Source organism: Notolepis coatsorum, assembly GCF_963971535.1.
Source record: "Notolepis coatsorum genome assembly, chromosome: 18".
Classification (NCBI taxonomy): Eukaryota; Metazoa; Chordata; class Actinopteri; order Aulopiformes; family Paralepididae; genus Notolepis; species Notolepis coatsorum.
The window spans coordinates 54,938,591-54,961,276 of record NC_140182.1 but is presented as its reverse complement, the minus strand read 5'-3'; the positions used below and the strand labels follow the sequence as shown (position 1 = coordinate 54,961,276).

The 22,686-nt window shown below is 41.7% G+C and overlaps 1 protein-coding gene across 1 annotated transcript; it reads right to left on the bottom strand.

Annotated features, from left to right (window-relative positions):
- Positions 1-1,381: 1,381 nt before the first annotated feature.
- On the bottom strand, positions 1,382-22,336 carry LOC311245695 (uncharacterized protein). The gene is made up of 2 exons (XM_084335638.1): positions 22,009-22,336; positions 1,382-4,489 (listed from the first exon to the last, which is right to left on the bottom strand). The coding sequence occupies exons 1-2, from the start codon at positions 22,181-22,183 to the stop codon at positions 3,279-3,281; spliced, it is 1,386 nt and encodes a 461-aa protein (XP_084191764.1). The 5' UTR covers positions 22,184-22,336; the 3' UTR covers positions 1,382-3,278.
- Positions 22,337-22,686: the final 350 nt, after the last annotated feature.

Here is a 22,686-nt window from a genome sequence, read left to right as displayed (position 1 = left end):
ATGTTGATATTTAATCATTTAAAAACATAATACATGATCATGCAATTTATTTTGTGTGGTGTGTTACAACAATAAATAACTAAATGTTCTAAATAAATAACAATGTTGAAATGATGAAATTGAGAAGTTTGGATTTTCTTTTCTTTTTACAACTGAAATATATTTTTTTGTAATTACAGTCATGTACTGAATAAGATTCAGAATTCCAGGAACTGGTACAGGTTCAAATGTGAATGGTACCCAACCCTAGTTGTCTTCTGTTCCTTGGGTTTTGGCTGTAATAATCCTCACCAATCTTTCCTCCTGATCCATCTAGCTAGCTAGCAATTTTATTTTTAAATTATTCCTTTCAGCCCATCATAAAGGTTTTATCAGTGGTTGTGTCACATAAATGAAATAGGTTATCACTTGTTAGCAATGTGCGTGTCAGTTAAACCAATTATAAAATACCCTTTTATAATATTGTAATGTATGCTGTGAAATGGTTTGAGAGCTATTTGAAAGGTGCCGTGTTTTTAGCAGATACTAAGCAGCTAATATAAGTATTTTGTCTGTCTGCCGTCCCACAAATGTCTAAATATTTTACTTCTTCCAGAGTGGGTAACACCTCGAATTGAGCAGCTTCATGGAATGTTTTGGTGCACGGTGTGAGAATTATTAAACTTTTCTGCCCCATAGAAATTAATGGCAGAATGTTCAAAGCCTGTGTGTGGCAGTTTGTTTTCTTTTTTTTTAGCATTTTTACAGCTTTTATTGGCCACGCAGGACCGACAGAGGAGAGGTCGAACGGGAGGAGAGGTGGGGAGGACATGCGACAAATAACGACGGGAGCTGGGATCAAACCCGGGTCGGCCGCGTAGGTGCGCGAGGCACTATGGTATGCGCCACGAGGGCGCCCCGGCAGTTTGTTTTCTAACTTGCCACTGCTCCTATATGATGCTAGTGCTTTCATAACTCATTAACTGCTCGTCCTAAAGACTTGTGGGAGGTGTCGTTGGACTCAGCAGAATTCTGCTGTAGAGATGCTCTTATAATACTATTTAGCTCAATGCTACTTTGAGAGCACATTCACAATGGAGGGTTGCAGCTTATAAATGGTCAGATATTCCTTTATTGATCCCCTTGGGGAAATAAAAAAAATTAATTTCACATATTATATGCTTTTATAATTTTTTAACAGAGACACGAACCTTATAGAATTTAAGTAACATTGCCTGTATCTCAAAAACCAAGATGGATGGACTGAGACAAGTACCAGTTAAACATGAACTTTTTAAAACTCTAATAGGGGAAACACCATAGTCTGGTATGGAAAAGAAAACAAGAGACCCTTTACTTTCCAACTGAATTTATTAAAGAGAGCATGTGAGAGTGGGCATGGCCAGGGACTTCACCTTCAGTCTTACTATTTACCATACAGATGTCATCTACATAAACACAAAAAGACTTGACTTAGGACTGATATCCTATGACCTGATGTCAGTGGTCGACCGGCAATATCAGTTTTCCGATATTGGGCATTTTCAAAATATTGGTATAAGTCAATATCGGCCCACCAACGTTTCCACATTTCCTGGGCTCTATTTTAAGGAATCCGTTGTTATCAATCACTTCATGCTAGCTTACCCAGAAAGGGGCTAAATATGGCTCCAAGGTTTACAGAATGAAGGGAAATAATACTGAAATATCTTATATCCAAAGATTAGCAATATTTTGTCAGGCTACATTTAAGTAAACTATTTATTTAGGCTAATGTTAGCAAGCACAAAGTTGTATTTTATCAGAAAGACAATTGTTCGTATGGCCATCGGCTGCCCTCTCTAAATATCAGTATCAGACATTGAAAAACCCATATTGGTCAACCAATATCTGAGATCCATATCATGGTATATTATCACAATTAACTCCAACAATAAATGAAACAATAATTCCTTCTTTTAAACACCAGCACAAATACCACATTCTCCATTATGTTGGAAAGGTTTGTCTTTCAACATGTGACTGTTTGGCTGTTTTGGAATGTTTGCTGTTCATCACCAAACCCTATCACACATGCCAGAATCAAGCCTACAAATGTTACCAGTTTGTCATTTAAACTGTGGATGCGTTTCTTGTTTAACATATTAGGGATCCCCCGATCACGTTTTTTTTGCCACCGATACCGATCGTCTATGAGCCATATCGGCCGATACACTGCCGATACCAATAGTTTTTGGTTTTGTTATAGCAGCTGGCAGACTCCGAGCAAATTATACTTTTCATTATGTATTATCTGTATTATGTGCGAGACAGCGCCAACACACAAGAGTCGAAATTCTCCACTATATCCACTACAAGCAGCGTCTGTGCATGTCTGACTGGCTGCTCCACTGTCTGTGTGTCTGTCTACTATGCTTTGGTCCAATCACATTCCCCACCCACAGTCTGCGAATCAGAGGCAGAGAAGGGCGGGTCTTCACGGCATGCTCGTTGTCCCTTTCAGCGACCGTCTGGGAGAGTGCAGCGGGGCTGAGAGAGTACTCGTCTCGACTACACTTAATGGTACTTAAAGCCCTATGAATTCCATGACTTTTCTTGTGATCGCCTTAGCCTTCTGACTATCACGGTTATACGCACGGGGGCTCTCTAAAGTGGTTTGCGTTAGCGGTTCTTTGTACTCTCCGCGGTAAGCTTAACAAACTCTCCATGATCCTCTGGGTGATGGGACTTAAAGTGTCTTATTAAATTTGTTGTTGAAACTTTTTACATTGCTTCCCCCACGAGGTATTTTATCCTGGCATACATTGCAGATGGCATTTGTTGCATCTGTCTCAGACACTTTGTAATAGTTCCACACCGCCGACAATTGTTTTTGGTTAGATAACATGCGACAATGACACAAACGCAGCTGAGAATTGGCTCATGTTTTTCGCGTCATCGATTGGTTTTCACAATCGGCGATTAGAAAGCATTATCGGAATTCCCCAATCTTATATTTATACTGAATATCGGCCGATACCGATCGCTGGCCCGTTGATCGGGGCATCCCTAAGTAAGTTAAGTCTATCAAGTCTGACTATACACATTCGTTTTGGGTTTCTTTAAGAATGATGTACTAGCACATTGTACCATATGCACCATAACTGCTGAACAATTCGCCTAAAAAAGCAGATCTACTCACGAGACATGGTTTCTGCTACTATTCTCACAATGACAATTGGGTTTTATTACTTGTGAAAACCAAATTAATATTTTCTTACAAACACTGCAACTGTATGGTTTTTCACCAGTGTGGATTTTCATGTGTCTCTGTAGAATTCCATTGTCATAAAATCTTTTGCCACAGACTGCGAAACTAAAGGGTTTCTCCCTGTGTGTGTTCTCATATGTACCTTCAGAGTTGTTGTCGTACGAAATGAGTTACCACAATAGGCACAACTAAATGGCTTCTCCCCTGTATGATTTCTCATGTGTACATTCAGATTTCCTTTCTTACCAAATGATTTGCCACAAACTGTGCAACTAAAGGGTTTCTCCCCTGTGTGCGTTCTCATATGTCCCTTCACATTTCCTTTATCAGCAAATTGTTTGCCACAAACTGTGCAACTAAAGGGTTTCTCCCCTGTGTGTGTTCTCATATGTACCTTCAGATTTCCTTTATCAGCAAATTGTTTGCCACAAACTGCGCAACTGAAGGGCTTCTCTCTAATCTGTGATAGGTTCAAATGATTTTGAAAATCCAAATTGCAAATACATCTTTCACCACAAATATTACATGTCCTCCTTTGAGCTTGAAGGTGAAGTTGGAAGTTCTCTGTGGGGTCTAAATGTTCAACGGCTTTCTTAAACATCTTGCTGATAAGCAAATTCTGTCCTTTTTCCATTTTCTTTGATTTCAATGTGTTTGAACCTGAAGTTCCTCCACTCTCCTCCCATTCGTCACTACCATCGGTCTTGGTTTCAGAGCAGTCTGAAGAGAGGAGCCAGGAATACTCTCCATCTGGTTCTGTTTTAATCTGTGCAGCTGAGGTGCTGGGTAGAGGGTCTCTCTTTACATTCTCTTCAAATTGGGTTTGATACAGTTCTGAAGACTGTGGCTTCCCTTTATAATCTTCACTGTTGACAGGACCAGGAGTGAATATCATCTTTGTGATATCAGCCTCCTCAAGCACCTGAAGATGCTCTACTCCTTGACCCCTCCTGGCTGTGAGTTCCTTCTGTTCCTCTTTAATCAGTGGAGGCTCTGGGTCCTCTGGGTCCTCTGGGTCCTCCTGGTCATCATTGTCATCATTGTCATCATGGTCCTCCTGGTCCTCTGGGTCCTCTGGGTCCTCTGGGTACTCCTGGTCTTCCTGGTCCTCCTGGTCCTCCTGGTCCTCATGGTCCTCATGGTCCTCATGGTACTCTTGGTCCTCATGGTACTCCTGGTCCTCCTGGTCCAGACTGGGGTTCCTCTCCTGCAGCTCAGAGGAAACCTCCTCTTTACAGATGAAGTGCTGCAGGGCTGCATCTAGACAAAAGAAAAAACAAATCATCATCAACATTTAGAAAATGATATAAATATGTAGCCATTAAACATGAACTCACTAGCCAGTAAGGCTACACTGAATGTACATTTATTTTTGCCATTTGAAGGAGGTATTTTCACTGTCTGTGTGTAATGGCCGGATTGCCATGAAATTTGCCGTGCACATCCATGACCCGAAGAGGAAGAAACCTATTGATTTTGGTGACCCCATGACTTTTCCTCTAGTCTAGAGCCACAATTAATTTAAATATTATATAAATAGGTAGCTATTAAACATCATACATTACATACACTCACTAACCCGTAGGGCTATTTATTACTGAATGTTATTTTTTGCCATTTGAACAAGATATTTTAAAATATTGTGTCATTACTCAAATTAAGTATGTGTGTGCACTTGGGCGGTATGGGTAGGGATTACTGATTTAGAAAATCTCCTTTACTTACTTTACTTAGTGTTGTCAGGTATAACAATGGAACAGGAATAAGGTAGGTCAAGGGAAGGAGGTCGCCAGTTGTGTGGATCTGCGCGGACGACAGCTTGCTAAAACTTTTGCAATTGAATCAAATTAATTAATCATTAATCCTCAGACCCGCGGGTGGGACGATCTTTCTTTCAGAGGCTGTACAGGCTCAGTTTTAAAGCTAGGGTGTTATTATGATATCATTAGGGCTGTCTTCAATACTTCGAAGCTTCGTTCGATGGCACAAGCTTCGAACATTTAAAAAAAAATCGAACTAAAAAAAATAATAATAATTAACTTCAATCTTTGTTTAATGTTCGAAGCTTGTGCCATCGAAATAACGTTTATCCATTCAACTAGCTGCTGTACTGCTATGGTAGCTAGCCTAGACGCAATGCTATGGTCAATCCCATTCACGTTAGCATGTAAGCTAACAACAAGAGCGTTAGGTTTAGTCTCTCGCTTTTTGAGAGACATAAACTCTCTGCTCTTGGTGGTACATTGTGTTGATGACTCTACACCCCCCTTAACAACTGTTTGTATTGAGCCGTATTGTATTGTACCCATTCTGCAATGTTAAATAACGTTTATCCATTCAACTAGCTGCTGTACTGCTATGGTAGCTAGCCTAGCCGCAATGCTATGGTCGATCCCATTCACGTTAGCATGTAAGCTAACAACAACAAGAGCGTTAGGTTTAGTCTCTCGCTTTTCATTTTTATTTTTTACTTCGATTTGTGTGTGTGTGTGTGTGTGTGCATGGGGCCATTGGGTGGGGCCGGGGGGGCGGACAAATACACTGGCGGAAAGTAACCCAGCTCAGCACTGCCCAAATTATATCATCACTATTGCCTGTTTGAAGGATATCATCCTCAAACACATATACACCTACATGCCTTGTAGAATTCCACACATAAGAAAGAAAGATACTGGGATGAATAAACAAAATAGGAAATAAAATGTAGAAATGCATGCAATACATAAATAAATATGAATCTCCATATATGAAATAGAACATTTAGATAAGGTGCTACTGAGATGTTTTGGTGAGTTCTTTGTTTTTTTGTGGAAGTAGCCCTTCTTAAAAATGCATGAACATTCACTGATAATTGGTCTCTAGTGGATTCTACAAGGTCATTGCCGGACCATGTAGAATCCGGACCTTGTAGACTGACATAATTCTGTGCATAGTTTAGTCTACACAGGCCATATTTCAAATAATCAAAATCTTACTTCATTCATCTTAAACATTCTTGATTTGGGGGATTGATAGTTCCCATGAAATCTGAAGTTGTTCAAATGACAACAGCGATCCACCTTGAATTAAATCACACAGCCGAGTGAAACCTTGTTGGCTGCGTCAGTCACGAAAGGGGCTACTTAATTAATTAATCCAATCCACTTTATTTATAGAGCACATTTAAAAACAACAAAGTTTACCAAAGTGCTGTACAAGTCCCACAACATAAGATATACATTTTTTTTTAATCAAAGCTTCGAATTAAAATCGAAGCTCGGCCCCGAAGCTTCGATTGCCAAAAAAAGCTTCGAAGGTCAGCCCTAGATATCATATGAAACTAGACAACCTAAGGTATCTATTGGTACTAGGGATGCACCGATCCAATATTGATATCGGCCCCGATATCACAAAAATAGCTGGTAAAAAATATATATATATGGGATTTATTTGATATATATATAGAATATAATAAGAAATAAAATAATAAATAACAATTCAGTACATTTATATCGATGTGTTAATTTGTTACATTTTGTTTCACTAAGTTAGGAAAGTAATGTTTTAAGTCAAGCCTGATGATGACAAAAGAATGATCCCAGTCTCTTCCACACAGTGAGGCATACAGTTTATTAATTGAACAATGGGTATTTACATTCACATTTAGTCATTTAGCTGACGCTTTTATCCAAAGCGACTTAGAAGTTCTGTACGACAAGTCATCAGGAAGGGCACAACTCTATCAGCTGAGTAACAATGTTCATCAAAGTTCACCCCAATGTTCACCCCACCCCCCTCATCTCTCTCTGCCGAAGACTTTGCGATCTTCTTTGAGGAAAAAGTAAAGAACATCCGCAGCTCATTCTCCCAACCCCCACCCATTCCAAATACTGAACCGAGAACCTCGTCCTTCACTCTGTCATCTTTCTCTCCCATTACAGACGGCGAGACCCTGAAACTGGTAGCGTCGAACCGTCCCACTACACATGCCAGCTGGATCAGTTAACCTCCCCACTCCTCCAGACCATAGCACCAGACATCCTCCCATTCCTAACTGCAACCATCAACTCCTCCCTCAACTCGGGGGTGGTCCCCACCTCCCTAAAACAAGCCAGAGTCACACCGCAGTATGGTCTGCCAGCAGGGACCGAAACTAGAGAGCGCCAGGCGCTCAGTTTTTACGTTTGGCGCCTCCCACTGAGAGGTCTGACCGCCGTGTGGCGGGCAATCAAATAGTCATGTGAAAACCGAAAATCATGATCCAATTCTTTAGCGGAGTTCTCGCTTGCTGTCTCAGCACAGACATGCAGCTCACCGCGCACTGCTGCTGCTCCTACCCCTGTATGCCTGCATGTAAACAGAGGCTATTGCCTCACCGTGACGTTAGTCTAGTCAGTGTGGGACCTTCGTGAGATAACGTTAGCTACCGTTACAAAATGACCCAGTCAACTATTCACTTAGTTTAATACATGAGGCATTGTGTAACGTTATCCAGCCGGCTAGCTACGGATAGCTCCCGACATCAACAAATCCTCCAGCAATAGTCCAGTGCATAATACCTCCGTTGGCTAGGTAGCTCACTAGTCACTACGAAATGTCGCAGTAAACTAAATAGTTCACTGAGGCGTTGTCCCAACGCCATCCAGCAGTAGCTACAGATAGCTCCTGACATCAATGTCCTACAACAACATGCGTATTCGAGTCCCTGGCTTACATCGCATGAGTGAGGGCTGCTGAATAGGGTCCAGCTGTAGCTCAGGAGAATCCTTTTGCATGCTGAATGTAGCCTTTAGGGTCCAGCTGCAGCGCCGGAGAATCCTTGCTGGAGCTGGAGGCCACTCGAGTATACACACAGACAGTGGAGCTGTTTGCAGACAGCGAGGTGGCGATGTCTCGCAGATAACACAATCACAAGTATGATTATATAATATATATATTTTATTTTAAAAAAAATTATATAAAATAATAATAATTTTTTTTTTATCAAAAAAAAGTTGGCAGGTAAGAAATATGCTTGGCGGGTAGATTCTTCCCATCTACCCGCCACTGGCCGGTGAGTCAAAAAGTTAATTTCGCTCCCTGTCTGCCGGGCTGCAGCTAGATACTAGTTCTGCCAGTATGGTCTACCGCAGCGGTTCTCAACAGGGGTTCCGCGGCACACAGGGGTGCCGCGGAGAGCTGCCAGGGGTGCCGCGAGATGCCTGATGGGAATGTTTCTTTAAGAATATAGAATGACAACTATTTAACTAAACAAATAGTCTATCTAGTGCTTCATGTGTATACAATAATTGCCTAATCTAATAACATGAACTAAAAAAGAAATCGATCAAAATGTCTTCACACGTTTCGTAAAGTTATTATAGCAATTTCACCAACTTAACGTCCGCGGCAGGCGTCATTGCTTTTACCAACAGATTTTCCAACGCATTTCCAGAGCAGTCGCATTCGTGTGACGTCACATTAGGGCTGGGCGATATAACGATAAATATCACGATATATTTTAATAATCGATATCGAATATCGAAATAATCAATTTTTTTTTAATATATATATATATATATATATTTTTTTACCTGCAACAGGGTAGTTTTAAAACCAGAGACAGTGGACAGACTTGTCTTTCTTGCCTGCAACTTAAAGTAATGGCTTTGCTTGTCCAAATGACAATACTGACCAAATTGAGATTTATTTTTCTCTTGTCCATTTATTTTGTTTGCTTTCTAATAGGGCTGACCTTCGAAGCTTTTTTTGGCAATCAAAGCTTCGGGGCCGAGCTTCGATTTTAATTCGAAGCTTCGAAAAAAAATAAACAACAACGTTTACGAAAGTGCTGTACAAGTCCCACAACATAAGATAAAAAAAATATATATATATTAAAAAATAAAAAAATAAAAAAAATAAATTTTTTATTTTTTTAATTTTAATTTTTTTTTATCTTATGTTGTGGGACTTGTACAGCACTTTCGTAAACGTTGTTGTTTTTAAATGTGCTCTATAAATAAAGTGGGTTGGATTAATTAATTAAGTAGCCCCTTTCGTGACTGACGCATCCAACAAGGTTTCACTCGGCTGTGTGATTTAATTCAAGGTGGATCGCTGTTGTCGTTTGAACAACTTCAGATTTCATGGGAACTACCAATCCCCCAAATCAAGAATGTTTAAGATGAATGAAGTAAGATTTTGATTATTTGAAATATGGCCTGTGTAGACTAAACTATGCACAGAATTATGTCAGTCTACAAGGTCCGGATTCTACATGGTCCGGCAATGTAGACCTTGTAGACTCCACTACAGACCAATTATCAGTGAATGTTCATGCATTTTTAAGAAGGGCAACTTCCACAAAAAAACAAAGAACTCACCAAAACATCTCAGTAGCACCTTATCTAAATGTTATATTTCATATATGGAGATTCATATTTATTTATGTATTGCATGCATTTCTACATTTTATTTCCTATTTTGTTTATTCATCCCAGTATCTTTCTTTCTTATGTGTGGAATTCTACAAGGTGCGCGCACACACACACACACACACACACACCTACACACACACACACACACACACACACTTACATTTAGTCATTTAGCTGACGCTTTTATCCAAAGCGACTTACAAGTTCTGTACGACAAGACAGCAAGAAGGGTACAACTCTATCAGCTGAGTAACAATGTTCATCAAAGTGTTGCGTGTTACAGTGTAGGTTAGTTTATTAGGACAAGTGCAAGGTTAGTCACGGTTAGATTTTTTTTTTTTTTTTTTTATCATTTCAGATAATGGTTGAAGAAGTGAGTCTTTAGTAGAGCTGCCGCGATTACCGCATTACCGCGGTATCGCTGTTACATCACGGCCACCGCAGAGTAGGCTGAATACCGCGTCACCGCTGTTTTTTATAATAATAATAATAAATTATCCTCCTCTCGTTGGGCTTGCGGCTCTGCAGATATACCCTACTCCTCTCTCGAGGTTCCAAGCGACCCTATTGGGTACCAGAAAAGTCACGTGAAACATTGCAGACCACTGATTGGTCAGAAGAGAGTCGCGTCACACGTTGTAGCGTCATGCAGTGTGTTACCACCAATCGGCAAGCGAGTATTAGGTTTTTACTTCCTGAATGTCAGATCATCACAACACGGCTAATAACGTTAGCTTTAACTCTCCGCCGGAGTGGACTACGATCGCTCCTAAGGAGTACTAAACGAGACACAATGATTTTACTGTCTGCAACGAATGTTATAATAAAAGCCCTTCGTTCTATACACTTGTCTGATTGAAAACTTTATTAACAGACCGCAGAATGGGACAACTCGGCACGCTCTGAGCAAAGAAAGGAACTGAGATATGAATAGAGTATTGCTTGCCTTGCTATTGTCCGGTAAATACGCTGATGTTATTGAACGTATAACTATATAATGTTAATGCCACAAAACGAATGCCTTTATTATAAAGTAGTAACTTTATAGTAATAATAATAAGAAAGGGTCGGGGGGGTTAGGGGTAACCACCCCTGCCCGCGACACCGAGTGAACGGCGCACGACCAGAGGGTAAACTTCGAATCCGTGTTTCACTTTCAATAACTAATGCGTGCTTGCCGAATCCCAAACAATATTCATGCTGCAAAGTCATCCTCTAAAAATAGACATTTAGACTAGAGGCAGGCTATATGCTATAAAGAGTAGACTACTACTAAAAAAAAAATGCATTCAAACTTTTTTTTTTTTTTTTTTTTGTGTGCATGCGGTAATAACCGCGGCGGTAGGAAATATTTTGCAAATTTGTGCGGTAAGGAAATAATCAATACCGCGGCAGCTCTAGTCTTTAGTCGACGGCGAAAGATTGGACGGGATTCGGCTGTCCTAACTGGGATGGGTAGTACACACACACACACACACACACACACACACACACACACACACACAAATCGAAGTAAAAAAAAAAAAAAGTGAATAATTTTTTTAGAATTTTTTTTTTTTTTAACTTCGATTTTTTTTTAATGTTCGAAGCTTGTGCCATTGAATCGAACGTTCGAAGCTTCGAAGCATTTAAGACAGCCCTACTTTCTAATTTAAAATACAGTTTGAAACCGTCTGTACACAGTAGGCTATGTGTGCTAGCAGAACTAGACTCCAGTCACGAGTCTCCACCAAAAAAGCGCCAAAATATCTAAAATAAACTAGCAGAGCCAGAACTGTTCAACTCCCCTGGAGCCACAGCCAGCAGAGAAGCCGGTTTACTTTAGCTTTTAAACCAGCTGCAGCCTGAGAACTGGAGTGTGAGGGGATGTAACACTAAAGATGGCGGCAATGACAAAGAATTGCTGCAAAATAAACATACACCTGTTGTTAAAAAAAAAAAAAAAAAAAAAAAAAAGAGGTAATACTTATAACAATTCGATAATTATCGATATCGAGAAATATGATTAACATTATCATATCGTTATCGCGATATGATTTTTTTCCATATTGCCCAGCCCTATGTCACATCACGGGTCCCATCTCTGTTACATAGCCGGCTCTGGTCCGTTATCAAGGAAATGCAAAGCGGCTGTCGTGATAATAATCACTAAATACATTCAGTGCTGGATCTAATCAAATGGATTTATCGAGACACGTTATGGAAAGTTCAAGACCGGATCACACAGCTTCTGAAAAGTGCTAATTACACCGTCACGCTTCCGACGGTGATGGGCTACTCGCCAAGTGCAGACCAAGTGAGTGTATCAGCTGCTGTGTTATGATTATTATGATACAAAATGTGAATGAATGAAAACTGTATTTAACAGATAAACAGTAAAAGGCACTCTGCAGATTACATTTATATATAGCTGTTTTATACGTCAACATTGTATTGCTGACCATCAACAAAGAATGACAGGATGTGATGTCATAATCAATCGTCACCTCGCTAGAATAATATTTCCAACGTGAAACGCAAAGCTGAATTTTCACACAAAATGGACAAGTTTTTGACTCGTCCATCGAAACAGGTTACAGTTACCAATACCAATTCAGTACCTTCTAGGGATGCCCCGATCGATCGGCCACCGATCGTTATCGGCCGATAATCAGTATAAATATGCGATCGGTGATCGGTGATAATGCTTTATTTTCGCCGATCGTCAAAACAGATCTCACTCGCTGAGTTCTGTCTCAGACACCGGAACTGCACACAGTGCTGCGCGTCTGCTCCTCCTCCAGCCCTCCCGCACGCATGTAAACACGGGTCTAGTCTAGTCTAGTGGGACGGGACCTCCATGAGCTAACGTTAGCTACAGTTACAAAATGACCCAGTCAACTATTCACTTTTAGTTTAATACATGATGAGGCATTGTCTAACTGAATGGTATCTAGCCGGCTAGCTACTGATAGCTCCTGATATCAACAAATGCTCCAGCAATAGTCTAGTTATCTAGTACTAGTGTATGATACCTCTGTTAGCTCACGTTAGCTTAGCTCACTGTTCAAAACGAAATGTCCCATTCAACTAAATAGTTCACTGAGGCGTTGTCTTAACGTTATATTTCCGGCTAGCAGTAGCTACAGACAGCTCCTGATATCAATGTCTTATAACACTCATTCGATGCATATTCGAAGCCCGGCTTGCGTCGCAGTCACTAACGGGGATAGCTGAGGGAGTAGGGTATATCTGCAGAGCCTAGGGTAAATCTGCAGAGCCGAATGTGATTTGATCAAAGCAGAGTATACACACAGACAGTGGAGATAGCGAGCATTTTGACTTGTTGCGTGGTGGCGTTGTCTCGCAGATAATACAACTACAAGTCTAATTATATAATATATATATTTTATAAAAAAATATATATATATATATTTTTTTTTATTATTAATCAAAAACGATCGGTATCGGATCGGTATCGGCCGATATGGCTCAAGACGATCGGTATCGGTGGCAAAAAACGTGATCGGGGCATCCCTAGTACCTTCCATTACCAATTCGACCGCTGAGATTGACCCAGTCTTGGACACAGAAGATGATGACACAGAAGCTGTTAATAATAAAAAGCTAAAATGTTCGGCTAAACCAAATCTGGCAAAATGTCGGAAATATGAAGATGGTTACCTTAATTATGGCTTTGTTGTATTCCCTGGGAGCAAAAGCTCACCACAACCACAATGTGTCATTTGTTCTCAAGTGCTATCCAACAAGTCTTTGGCACCCTCCAAGTTAATCAGACATTTACAGACAAAACATGGCCATTACAAGGACAAGACCAGGGAATTTTTTGAGCGAAAGGCAAAAGAGCTATGTGGTACACAAGCAGGGATTAAAGAGAGTACCGATGTGGATAAGAAACTGCTTAAAATATCATATGTCGTGGCCCAGAAGATAGCTCAAGATAAAAAGCCTCATACTATCGGGGAAACCTTGGTTATGCCTTGTGCAACTGAGATAGTCAGAGAATTGTTTGGAGAGGAAAAGGCCAAGCAGTTATCAAAAATACCGATGTCAAATGACACCGTTAAACGCCGCATCTCGTCAATGTCGGAGGATATAATGGTACAGTGCGCTGCACGCCTTTGTGGAAATGATTTCGCCATCCAATTAGATGAGTCGACAGACGTGTCTAAAATGTCCCATCTACTCTCATACGTTCGCTATGAATGGGAAAAGGAGATAAGGGAAGACTTTTTGTTTTGTAAAGAGCTCAAGACGACTACAACGGCAAAAGATGTTTTTGAAGCACTGGATGATTTCATGAGGTCAAATGGAATAAGCTGGAGCAACTGCATTGGAGTGTGCACAGATGGAGCCGCGGCAATGACAGGCAGACACACCGGAGTAGTTCAAAGAATAAAAGCTGTCGCTCCCCGTGCCGTCTCAATGCATTGTGTTCTGCACAGAGACGCGCTTGCCGCAAAGGACATTGATCCCAGGCTCCACGAAGTTTTGAACAATGCAGTGACCATTGTGAACTTTGTTAAAGCAAGAGCCACAAACTCCAGGTTATTCACTGCCCTCTGTGAAGAGGTGGGTTCCGACTATCATTCCCTGCTCATGCATACTGAGGTAAGATGGCTGTCCCGGGGAAACATGTTGATGCGCCTGTTCAGCCTCAGGGAGGAACTGCATACCTTCCTTTCAGACAAGAAACCTGAACCGGCTGAGCTCCTCAAGGATGAGAAGTGGTTGGCTCAACTCAGCTACCTTGCAGACATCTTTAATGAAACAAACAAACTCAACAAAACAATGCAGGGTGGAAACACAAACATCATTACCCAGCATGAAAGAGTGGAGGCTTTCAAAAGAAAGTTACAAATGTGGAAAAATCGAGCCTCATCAGGAATCACTGATATGTTCAAACAGTTGCATGCCTTCCTTCAGGAGAAAAACATGGATTTCAGAACCATTAAGCGCCAGGTAACAGCACACTTGTCAGGGATGTTGGACAAGTTCAACAGTTATTTCCCTGAACTCAGCGAGGAGGAAGTAGCTACCTACCTGTGGATAAAGAACCCCTTTACAGACGACATCGAGATGAAGCTTCCTGACACATATCCATCCAAACTCTTGGAAGAACTCATTGATAATCATCTGATGCCACCTGGAGAGCTCGTTTCGGTGAAGTGCCCCCGGATACATTTTGGTCAGAGTGTGGTGCTGAGTACCAAGTAACTCATGATGCAGCACTTAAGGTGTTGATACCATTCAGCACCACATATTTGTGTGAAGCTGGATTTTCATCCATGACAGCTCTGAAAACCAAATATAGGGCCAAGTTGAGCCTCGAGGATGACATGCGTGTTGCCTTGTCATCGATCTCCCCACATATTGACCGTATCATTAGCCAGAAGCAGCAGCAGACCTCACACTGAGCTAGAAATGTCCACAAGTGCTTATTTTCTGTATTTATTTATAATTCGAGACATTTTGAGAAATGGTCACCCTAGTTCTTTTTTTTGGAAAACAGTGCAGCTGCAACAGATAGCACTTTATTGATATTTTTCTGTATTTTAAAAAGAAATACATGATTTTCTGTTTGAGAAATGGTCACACTGTTATTTGTATAGAAAACAGTGCAGCTGCAACAGATAGCACTTTATTGATATTTTTCTGTATTTAAAAAAATAAATACATGATTTTCTGTTTGAGAAATGGTCACACTAGTTATTTTTTTAGAAAACAGTGCAGCTGCAACAGATAGCACTTTGATATTTTTCTGTATTTAAAAAAATAAATACATGATTTTCTGTTTGAGAAATGGTCACACTGTTATTTTTATGGAAAACAGTGCAGCTGTAACAGATAGCACTTTATTGATATCTTTCTGTATTTAAAAAAATAAATACATGATTTTCTGTTTGAGAAATGGTCACACTGTTATTTTTATGGAAAACAGTGCAGCTGCAACAGATAGCACTTTGATATTTTTCTGTATTTAAAAAAATAAATACATGATTTTCTGTTTGAGAAATGGTCATACTATGTTATTTTTATGGAAAACAGTGCAGCTGCAACAGATAGCACGTTAGTGATCCTTTTCTGTATTTAAAAAAAAAATACATGATTTTCTGTTTGAGAAATGGTCACACTATTGCTATATTTATTTATACATTTAGACCTGAAACGCCTGCTAATAATGCATTATATAGCCTGCATATACACACAAATGTGTTTCCCGGTTTCAATGGGTTAAATAAACGTTATTTTGAAAGCAAGCACTTTTGGCATCATTGTAGCAAAAAAGACAGGACCGGAAAAGTCTTTATCGTATGTAGGGGTGCCCTGGAATATTTTTTTGGACACAGGGGTGCCTTGGCAGCAGAAAGGTTGAGAACCCCTGGTCTACCGGGCTGCAGCTGGATACTATTGTCTCAACCAGAGCTCTCAACCAATGAAATTTTGATTGACAGTCGATTCTGCCAATTACATCACACACCGCTTGCACCCGCCTCTGCTGTTACCACCACCAATCGGCAAGCGCGTATACATTTTTTACTTCCGCTTTTGTCCGCCATTGAATTTGACGAGAGGTTTTCTACAACAACAACGTTAGATCCCCGTGACGGCGCGGCCGACATTTAGCTTTTAGCTCCGCCGAGGCATAATGATTTTACTGCAACGAATGTTATAAAACAAAGCCTTTCTATACATGATGTGTCTGATTGCAGTAGCTTGTGTGTGTGTGTGTGGGGGGGACGGCGTTGTGCAGGTAGGTCGCGAGTGAACTTTTTTTTGTCTTTTGACGCTACACAAATTGATGGATATTTATCGGCTACTGCCATCGGCACATTCGAGCTTATCGGCCGATTGCAGTCAACAAGGCACTTATCGGCCGATACCGATACCCGACCGATACATCGGTGCACCCCTAATCTGCAGCCTTCGACACAGTCAACCATCAGATCCTCCTTGCGTCCCTCGCAGGAATGGGAGTGGCTGGCTCTGCGCTGACATGGCTGACATCATACCTCAATGACCGTTCCTACCAAGTGTCATGGAGAGGGACCCTGTCTGCCACCCGCCCCCTGCGGACGGGTGTCCCCCAGGGCTCGTCCTTGGACCCTTCTCTTCTCCCTCTACACTAAATCTCTGGGTAACATTATCACTAGGGATGGGTACCTTTCACATTTGAACCGATACGGTACCGGTAGTACCTGTGAATCGATACTGGTACCCAACGGTACCTTTTTTCTGTATTTACCTACCTCAGTCGTGAAAAAAATTATCCTAACTTCAAATAACTACAATTTCGACCGTTTTCGGCTTGCCATTGCTCCAACTGCTTTGTTGTTGAATCAAGTCAAATCCTAGGTAAGCATATATTGTGCGTGTGAACGTTGACATGAAAAGAAAAAAGGTAAAAAAAAAAAGCCACCGCTAGATAGATAGGGATCCGTCACCTTGTTTGTAGAGCTATAACTATATTCTATATTATAGCTATGGATACAATACTATGGCCCATTTGACATCACCTATCTATCGTTCAATATGTGAAAAAGAATACATTTTTCCATCCATACGTTCCCGTGTTATACCGTGGTGAATATAAGTATGGTTTTAGAGCGGTCTAGGGTAATTCATGAAATGCTGAGATATAGCCCTATACGCCAATTCCACTATAGAAGACGTTGCCATTTCTTGCCTGTACATGCTATTATTCCGAAATCATATCTATGTCATAGGTATTATGTCCCATCATGAATGCATGAAAGGGGGGGGGTCGTTTCTGATTATTTGACTGTCAGTAATGGCATTCGTATTGAACACTAAAAACGCTTATCAGCCCGATCGGTATAAAAGCATTGCAGGATCAAGCTAAAATTGACGTCAGATCGTTCTTACCTGTGATCGGGAGTATTCCAAAAATAATATTCCAATTGTTTGATCGCCATCTGGTACATCCAATGTCGATTTGGTCCACGGCATAATCCACCACAACATATGGATCGGGGATATTTGACGCGCTTAGAACCGGGACGCGTGTACCTGTTCCGCAACAGTAAGTGACTTCCGGGGTAGGCCTGATTGGCCCCGACAGGCACGTGACGCGGCAAACTCAGGACGCGCAACGAGGCTGCTGAGAGCTGTCGCGCGGAAATAGGCTGTCTATTGCCATTCTCTAACACAAACTCTAACCTTAACCAGCTCCTTAACAGCGCCTAAACTTAACCGTTCTAACCTTAACCAACTCCGAAACAATGCCTAACCTTAACCTTAACCATGCCTAACCTTAACCATAGAAAGAATATTGCCATTCTCTAAGACAAACTCTAACCTTAACCAGCTCCTTAACAGCGCCTAAACTTAACCGTTCTAACCTTAACCAACTCCGAAACAATGCCTAACCTTAACCTTAACCATGCCTAACCTTAACCGGCGAAAGAATACATGTTAAAAAAAAAAATCACGTTAAAAAAAAAGATTTGATGGGATTCGAACTCACCAACAACGGACCGCAGGATCGCAGGACCGCTGCTCTGCCAGGTGAGCTATAGCGCCGAATGAGAGTCATGGCGTATTTGGACGGTTACGTAATTCCGTAAGCTCTGCCGCTCGGCTCCGCGGAGCGTGCCGCGCGGCAGAGAAAGTTGCGCGTCACGTGCCTGTCGGGGCCAATCAGGCCTACCCCGGAAGTCACTTACTGTTGCGGAACAGTTACACGCAACCGGGACAACCGTTCGCCTCGGCCGACAAGGAAAAATTAAACCCGAGACATTTGGCCGTCCGACAGGCGAAGATACAAGGTTACAAAGGGTGCTCGATACCGCCGTCTAGCGGGATGCGGCCGGTATTGCACCTTGGCGACCTCAGACTCATTCCCTGTGGTAACATTCATTATCCTGGGTGGATAATGAATAAAAATATCAAAAAAAAGGAAAAACGACCCAGAAAGGACTTAAGTCGTTTTTGGCACTGAATGACTTAGGCCCAGAAACGAGTCCCAAAGTGTTAACAATTCTGTGTATTGAGCCGTACTGTATTGTACACAATCTGCAATCTGTTAATAAAATGTTCAATCAATCAATGCATTGTGCAGTCTTTGCTCGGTTCAGTGTGAACAACCCAAAGCAGCCAGAATGGAGGTTCTCCACTGCTATAGGTGTCTCTCTCTCTCTCTGACATGGATTAAGCTAATTGTCAGTTAATTGTTTTTACTTTTAGCCTAAAATTATCTGATCCTACTGCAATTGCAGCCCGACCAAGAGTCCTTTGTCAAGTCCATGAAATATGCTCCCTCATCAAATCAAGCCAAATAGAGCCATCTCCAAGCACTTGGTGAAAGTTCTAAGGGCTAAAGAATAACTAAAGGCATTCTCTGATGTTCCTACGTTTTCCCCTGAAAGGTGAAACGTATGAATTTCCTGTGAGGAGGAAAGATGGGGATGTGAAAATACGAGTCTTTCAGGTCTATTGATTGAGGTGAACCAGTCTCCTTGCCCGACTGAGCACAGCAGGTGTGTTTGATTGTCAACATTCTGAACATTTTCACTGCAATCAGCCGGGGACCAAGAAATATTTGGAGTAGACCCCTTTTATCAGTTTGGACGGAGGGACAGTGGAAAGGATGTGTTTGGCGAGCAGAGGGCCGTCTCTGCCACTGTATGACAACAACAGAGTAGGATTCACACTGAATGGAAGGTGAGGAGAGTGAATTGCATCACGTGCCTCAGCGTTCTTTGCAACCATACAATAATATTAAATGTTTCTTGCAATATCGGGGTGGAAATTGCATAGCAGCTGAGTCTTGAGTTGAGGCTGGCTAGGTAAGAACGTGTGGAAAGAGGACCCGGTCATTACCGCTGTGAGCTCTTGTGATGACGGCGTCACACATGGGGAACCCTGAGAGAAATGTGAGGTGAGAGTAGGGCTGGGCGATAAAACGATAACGATAACTATCGCAATAAATTATTTCCTCGAAATAAACATGAAACGTGGTCGCAAAGTTTCGATATATCGATTTTCCAAGCTTGGATATGAGCACACGCACTAACAACCAATCAGTGAAGGAGATGGCCGAGAGCGAAGGAGACCCGCGCTGCACCTCTGGGTAGTAAACAAGGCTGCCTAGGATCATTAGCTTGCAGCCTTGCACGGCGCTATTTTATAGTTTATGTGCCGAGTGTGTGTGTGGCGTCAATTCTGACGCCACGGTTATAGTAGTGTGGGGTATACGGTGGACGTCGTTGCAATGTATTGAGGCGGAACAGAGTATTTTAGGGATATTTAGTACATTGGAAACATGGCTGGCTAGGATAATTAGCTTGCACGGAGCAATTTTATAGTTTGGCTGGCTAGGATAATTAGCTTGCACGGCGCTATTTTATAGTTTACGTGCCGAGTGTGTGTGTGGCGTGAATTCTGACACCACGGTTATAGTAGTGTGGGGCAGGGTTCGAAATTAACGGGGGCTTGGGGCAAAATGCCCTCGAAAATTTACCAAATGCCCTCGAAAATCAGTTAAGGGGGGCAATAAAAGCCCCCGACAGTTTACTAATTATATATATGCTCTACAGTGCGAGCATTTCCCTCGTATTTGGCCCTAAATAATATGTGTGTGTGCGAACCGGAAAAATCATTTACTTGCAGAGTGAAGATTACAAAACAGCTCCGCTGTTAATAGTTAAGAAACTGGAGATAAAGTCAGGCTTTTTTTTTCCTTTCACGCAAACGGTACGCAGTGGGGCGTAGTGAGGGCAAGTTGTGTTGTTGTCAGATCGATCAATGAAATACGTTGCACGCTCAGCGCTGTGGAATGAAGGAAACGCGCATCGGGATCATTTGGATGTTATTCTTTGGAGTTGTGTTACAAATGGAACGGTCTTTCCCCGCCGAACACAAGTTACTTAACGTTACACAGGTCGCGCTATGCAGATGCTTACAGGGTGTCCACTGTCCGCGGGACCTTAAAAAGTCTTAAATTCAACTATCAACTATTAAGGCCTTAATTTGTCTTAAAATGTCTTAAATCCGACTTTCGGAGGTCTTAAAATAACGACGGCCGTGTCGCGGCTGAGCGCGCTATGTGGTTCGCCACTGGGGCGCCCAGCCAAGAAAGATTTTGTAGCAAAGTGCATGATTGTAAAATACAGTATGGAGGTTAGTCTTTTTCAGATATTGATTGAAGAAGTGTGTTTTTAGTACCCCAGGCATCACTCTACAGGTTTAGTTTTTATATTCAACTCTATGATAACAGCACGGTAGCTGTGTGACAACTTTAGGCTTGTTTGAGATGACTGATGGTTCGCCACAAAATAGGCTACTAGCCGATCTGCAGTCAGGCGAGCAAGCTTCAGACAGCTCAGAGTTCACTACAGCAGCAGCGACAGCCGACAGACATCTTTTATTAAACAGAATGTGTATAACATGCATAATTTAATCTTGCAATTAAAACCACTATGCCATTGCTAATATTGTGCAGGTTCATTTGTCTTGATATCAATTAAGAATAACGACCCCAACACTACAAATTGACACGAATCAAGTGTTCATATTTTTCTTTTAATCAAATGCATTTAAATAAAGAATATGAAAATCTGCATACAGGGCATTGCATAGCCTACCTTCATGCTTTTGATATCATTTTTATTTTTGATATGCATTGCACAAGTGTATTTAAGGCAGCATTCATTTAGCGTCTTCCCGACTGATATGTTCCTTTATAAATCCAGGTTGTCGGAATACATTTGTTTGAAGTAAGAAACTACTGATCCAAGTCTCTTCGTTTTCTTGTGGGTGACGACGACATGGGGATTTTCTGGGGCAATATGATGAGAATTCAACTGCAGCGCTTCGCTCTCAAACGTGCGAGTGTGTCGGTCCCGTGAGGTTCAGTCAGGTCTGCAGAGCCAGCAGCAGAGCAGGTCTGACCGGGGTCGTGCTCTGCAGGGTGGCGGGTCTGTACCACCACCCTGTACTAGAGACACTGCACTCTCTAGCGTTCATCTATTTGAGAACTAACGTGGTTAAATGGATTTAGAAGAATCCGTGCAGGAAGATGCATTACTACACACCCGGATACAAATCTACATTAGACTGGATAGATTCGTTAACAACATACTTGGTTTGTTGTTTTTAAGCGCAAAATAAAGCTTTTTCAACTAATGTGTTATTTAGACGTAGACTAGCTAGCTAACTAGACTGGCCATAATACAGGAAGCATAACAAGCTGCCTCTCTAGGCTCGGGCCTTTCTTCCGATTCTTTCATTGTATGTCCCAAACACGTTAAAACGAATAGCGTGGTCGTTGAGGAATTATATCAGATAGTACGGTATAAACCATTCAACGTACAGAACCAACAACATAACGCCAAACAGAAATAACTTCAACATTTCACCAACCTTCTCTACATAGCTTTATTTCAGGGTTTGAAATAACGTCCAAAAGCCTGCGCTGTCGGTCGATTTCCTCTTCGTACTTGATAACAGTACTTTGAAAAAACCCACATATCTCCTCGGCAGCCGCGTGTAGTCGCTCATTGACCAAGGCTTTCAGAATGTGTATATTATTATCCATCTTGTGAGAATAAGAGAGATATTAAAAATGTAACAGCAACTGAAAGCTAGCTAGCTCCAACGCCCGTGTGCGTTATTTTTTTCCGTAGCCGCATTTTGCGGAGACGCTCTCTGATTGGCCACTGACGTTTCTGATGCGCCCAATCGTGTGACGCCTGTTTCAGTGTTTCTACACCGGTTAAGCTTAGACGACTCTTTCGAAGTTGGTTAAGGTTAGAGTTTGTCTTAGAGCAGGGCGATAGAACACCAGCCCTGATTCCAAACTCTAACCTTAACCAACTTCGAAAGTGTCGCCTAAGCTTAACCAGTGATAAACTAGGCGTTAGGTAGTTTGCTGCTGTTCGACGCGGAAATGGGCAAAGACACATCTCGTCACGCGATTGGGCGCACATGTCAGTGGCCAATCAGAGAGCGTCTCCGCAGTCTACCCCTTTCCTACAGTGCTGCTTCAGGACACCAGAGGGCGCCCCGCACACCAAGTTTCAGCATCTGGCGATATGTTTG